Source organism: Arvicanthis niloticus, chromosome 26 (assembly GCF_011762505.2).
Source record: "Arvicanthis niloticus isolate mArvNil1 chromosome 26, mArvNil1.pat.X, whole genome shotgun sequence".
Classification (NCBI taxonomy): domain Eukaryota; kingdom Metazoa; phylum Chordata; class Mammalia; order Rodentia; family Muridae; genus Arvicanthis; species Arvicanthis niloticus.
In genome coordinates this window covers 8,352,501-8,357,477 of record NC_133434.1, presented here as the reverse complement: position 1 = coordinate 8,357,477, position 4,977 = coordinate 8,352,501, and the positions used below count along the sequence as shown (strand labels likewise).

Genomic DNA, 4,977 nt, shown 5'->3' with positions numbered 1-4,977 from the left:
TGATCCCCTTTCCCCATTTCACCCCCCCTCCAGGAACCCCCTATCCCATCCCCCCTCCTCCTGCTGTGTCTTCTCTTCAAAAAAAAGATTATTATGAAATAAATTATAAATTTATAAATGATTAAGAAAGAAGTGAAAGTGTAACAATGTAATTAGAGGAAAGATTATCGAAATATGGCAGTCACTATTTCAAAATGGGGGCTGGAAGATCTATTCTGTATCTTTTCCTTAACCAAGACAATGATGATAAAAATGTTAGTATTACTTAAAACCCATTGCCCTTGGCACATTTATACCTGCATTGTTCAACATGCTGGACAGCCAGCAGTTTTACTGTGCCTATGAGCTTGTTGTGTGGACATCAGTAAGAGCTATGTATGCAGACCTACTAGAGTTACTTTCATGAACTCTGAGCAAATTTCATTTTTAAGTTTTTAAACGTGCTTGTAACTGATACACAAACTACAAAATTGAGCGTTAATGTAATACTATGCGATGTTTTGATGCATGTACATGTTACATAAGCTTAATCATGGTGAACATATCTATTTTATTTGCGGTGGAAACTAACAGATTATTTTCTACTAACCTTTTGAAGTGGTAAGTAATTAGTTTGGGTATCTTACTTTGGTGCGGTAGCACACCTATGTTGGTGCACTGGCACATCTGACTGTCGTACTCTGTCTAATTGTAAGTTAGACTTCACTGATCACTCCTTATACCATCTCCTGTCTATGGCTTCTTGCAAATAACAGTTTACTCTTTGAGACTGACATCAGAAGGCCTCACATATAAGTGAGCTCGTGTAATAATTATCTCTTAGTGCCTGGCTAATTTCACCTAATATAATGATTTCACTTCTATTTGTGCTATTACATATAGCAGGCTCTTTTTTTTTTTTTAAATCAATGAGAACTAGTCTATTGTGTATAAACACCACATTTCCTTTATCTACTCTTTAATTGGTGTTTCTATTGTGACTCTTTCCATTATAAACATGCGAAGGAAGATAGATCTTTGACACAAACTTCTATTGCTTTGTATATATACTTAAGAATGAGATTGCCAGATAATATGATACTCTCTTTAATTTTTGGTAACCTTCTGAACTGGTTTTACCTAACAGTTATGGTAATTTATATTTCCTGCAACACATAAAGCTTCTCTTTTTATATCCTTGCTAGCACCTATAATTCTTAGTCTATTTAATAATAGTCGTTTTTAAAGTGTAAAATGTTGAATGGGTACCTAGTATAAGTAGACAAGTTATGACATGCTATTGATGGTAGGATGGCTATAGGCATATTTATATAAAAGAAAAATTGTGTGTGATTAATGTAACAGAGTACAAAATTATAAAAAAGGGAATGGGAACAGAATAAGGCTAGAGATAAAAGCCTATAATTACCCCCTTTGTTTCTTCATGTTTCTTTCATCTAGGGATGGGGCCACTGGGGACATTGTCTCAAAAGAAATCATATACATGAATACTCTGCAGCTTGAAAGTATTATAAAGTCAGACATTTGAGGCCATGTTAATAGCAAGTTGTGTATAATCAATGCCTTGAATTCAAGAGGAGAAGATGCCATGTCTTGCCTCCATGCCACTCCACCTTATGCAAAATACAATTTTGGATTAGAAACATATCCTTCTACCCTAAAGACATTAGGAGAAACATCTCTCTGTGTTTTCAGTTTGCTGGTACGTGGTTAGAGTTCTTCCTGTTTCTGTTTGTTACACTTTCTTGATTACATGAATTATGACAGTGTATTTGATGTTAGGCCAGATTGGATGAGACCAAACAGGATTGGTGACAAGTGTAGATTACTTTAAGACATTTGAAAATATAAAGATGAAGTATGTTTTTATGTATTTTAACATGGATATTGGGGCCGAATGTGGCACATGACTTAACTGAATGCCAATGGCAGATTCATCCCTGGTCCCCTGACCCTCAGGAGCTGTATTTTGATTGTAGCCATTGCTTTAGATAGGAATCCCTTGGTCAGGAAGCGGTTACTCATGGATGCCTTTGCGTCTCTTCTCCAGGGCTGCCTGTGCCATGAGCATGAGGAACTACTCCTCTGTGACAGAGTTCATCCTGCTGGGAATTTCCAACACTGAAGGACTAGAGAGCATGTTGTTTACCCTGTTCCTGGTCTTCTATGTCTTCGCCTTGCTGGGGAACCTGCTCATCTTCCTCACCATCCTGGCTTCTCCCAACCTCCACACTCCCATGTATTTCTTCTTGGGGAACTTGGCAGTGTTTGACATATTCTTCCCTTCTGTGAATTCTCCTAAGATGATGGACTATCTAGTGGGGCAGAGCCGCACCATCTCATACCAGGGCTGTGTCTCCCAGGTTTTCTTCTATCACACTCTGGGTGGCACAGAATGTTTTCTGTATACAGTGATGGCCTATGACCGCTTTGTGGCTATTTGTCACCCTATGAGATACACAGTTATTATGAACAACAGGGTGTGTACCTGTCTCACAGTAGGCACTTGGATGGGGGGCTTTGTCCATGGGAGCATCCTCACATTTCTTATCTTTAAGTTACCCTACTGTGGCCCCAATGAGGTAGACAGTTTCTTCTGTGACATTCCTGTGGTGCTGTCCCTGGCATGTGCAGACACCTCTCTAGCAAGAACCGTGAGTTTCACTAATGTTGGCATTGTTGCGCTCACATGTTTTCTTCTCATTCTTACTTCTTACACTCGTATTGTGATCTCCATCCTGAAAATCCGTTCCTCAGAAGGCAGGTGCAGAGCCTTCTCCACCTGCAGTGCCCACCTGACATCTATAATCTTGGTCTATGGCCCCGTGATTCTAGTTTATCTCAGACCTGCTTCTAGTCCCTGGCTGGATTCTGTTGTCCAGGTGTTTAACAATGTCATCACCCCCTCTTTGAATCCTCTGATTTACACCCTAAGGAACAAGGATGTGAAATTAGCCCTGAAGAAGGTGCTATCTCAAGGGGCCCAGCCTTTAGGGTATAAGGAATAGGATACATTCCTATCTAAGAATTTTTGTAGCTGCTTCAGGCTCACTGTGTAAATCTGTATTCCTTCAGAAGAGTCTTCATAGTTATGTTATTGAATTTGTGTGGATAGACTGAGTTTCAGATTTATATCATTGGCAATGCTTTTTAGACTATGCCTTATGTTTCTCCATTTTTAGTTTGCTAAGTTGACATATCTTTTCTGTTCTATGTTACTCTGTGCCTGTTGATCCAGTTCAATTGGTTATCATGAAACTGCCTGTTTCCACTTCATGTATTGCATGGAGCCTGCACATTATATGTTTTCTTTCTTTCTAGCTTTTTTTCCCTCCTTTCTTCTGCATACAGAAAAAACTGTGCTTTGTACATGGTTCTTTATCTCTCAAGAGAAAAAGTGACCCTTGAGCTATGTCTTAAAATAGCAGAATGGAGACTGTAAATTCAGAAAATATTTTTGAGCCAGAATTTTCTACACATTGCACACATTCTTTGTCTTGGAAACTGCAATATATATTTGCAAAACTCACAGTCCATGCTAGGGAGGTGTCTGCACATGATATATATATGAAGAAGGGACAACGTTTATTCTTTATTTTGTGCTTGCTTTATCATTTTGAGTTTAACATTACTTAATTTAAAACTGTAGCTCTTATTTTGTGATCCATCTACTCAAAAACTTAATAACAATTATTTTGTACATGACAGTGTTTGAAGTATTTTACATTTTTGACTAAATCAATCATAGTGTCCTAAGACACAGCTTCTACATACATTCATTTTACAGTGAGAAAAAGTGTGAATAAGGAAATATTCACTGCTGCACTTTGAGATCTGCAACTCAACCCCCGATCTTTCCTTATGTTATCCAGCCGCATTTGGAGAACTGCAGGATTGTTAATTTCCCATAAAGACCACTTGGGTGGAGGTCGTATACTCTTTCTCTGTGTATTATACATTGCTTTCATTACTCTCATTTAGTATCTAGTATAATCATCACCGTTTCTCCTTATTTACAAGAAAACTAAGCACAGCATTGTTGATGTAGTAATGAGAGCAGAGCTGGGAGGGACTCTCGGTAATATCTACAGATGCTGGTCATCTTAAGACAATAGTCATTTCAGGTTGTTCCCATTCTGAAGTAATTATTCATTCATTCAATCTGATACAAATTGTTGGGTTAAATTAAAACCTGACTGATTTAATGAGGAACTAGATAGCATGTTCACTAAATGACTCATAAATATGAAACAGGAAGTTACTTAGGAAAACAACATCTCACTCTTCATTATATATCTAAAGCAAGTGTAAGCCACCTTGTTTATGTCCCTACATTGCTAGCCATGGGTAGCTTAATTTCCATCATTTGGAAGGACTTGGATTCCTTACTTTATCTATGGTATGGTATTTGATGCTCATTTTACTCCAACAATTTGCTAAAGAAATTGGCAGTTTAGAACAGAAATTCATTATTTTTAGATTGTCAAAGGCGGTCAGGAGCATTGAGGGTGGCTTAGATGGAGTTCTTGGCCCAGTATCTAATATGGATTGCTGCCATGTTTAACAGCTGGGTGGTAGACTTCGGATGAAGCTTTCATTTGCATAGTAGCTCAATAGGCTTATTGTTAGTAGGCCTCCACTCTCCCCTCACTACCTGGGCATTTACATTTACCTGCCTCCTGTACTCACATCCTGGAAGCTGCCTACCCCATAGAAAATACCCAAGGAAGGTCTAAGCAGAAGTCTTTCTTACCATTTCTTCAGGATCAAATACACACCCTTCAGTTGTCATGAGATATAATTCATACTCAGGTGGAGAGAAACTAGGCTCTATATTGTGAAGGGATGTCCAAAAATGTAGCCAGATTTTTAACGTGTAGTCACAGATATATTTATATAAATGCTTTCCTATTGGAAATCTTTCTGTTTAAGACTGTTAGGTTAACACACTTTTAAATGGATTTCTTGATTTATAAG

The 4,977-nt window shown here is 38.1% G+C and overlaps 1 protein-coding gene across 1 annotated transcript in view; it reads left to right on the top strand.

The window, feature by feature from the left end:
• The first annotated feature begins 1,560 nt into the window (after positions 1-1,560).
• Positions 1,561-4,977, top strand: part of LOC143439030 (olfactory receptor 10D3-like) — a 4,081-nt gene continuing 664 nt past the window's right edge. Inside the window, exons 1-2 of the mRNA XM_076924753.1 lie at positions 1,561-1,702; positions 2,051-4,977. The exon at positions 2,051-4,977 is cut by the window's right edge and continues 664 nt beyond it. Coding sequence (XP_076780868.1) covers positions 2,064-3,008 — 945 coding nt within the window. The 5' untranslated portion in view covers positions 1,561-1,702; positions 2,051-2,063 and the 3' untranslated portion in view covers positions 3,009-4,977. The remainder of the gene's footprint in view (positions 1,703-2,050) is intronic.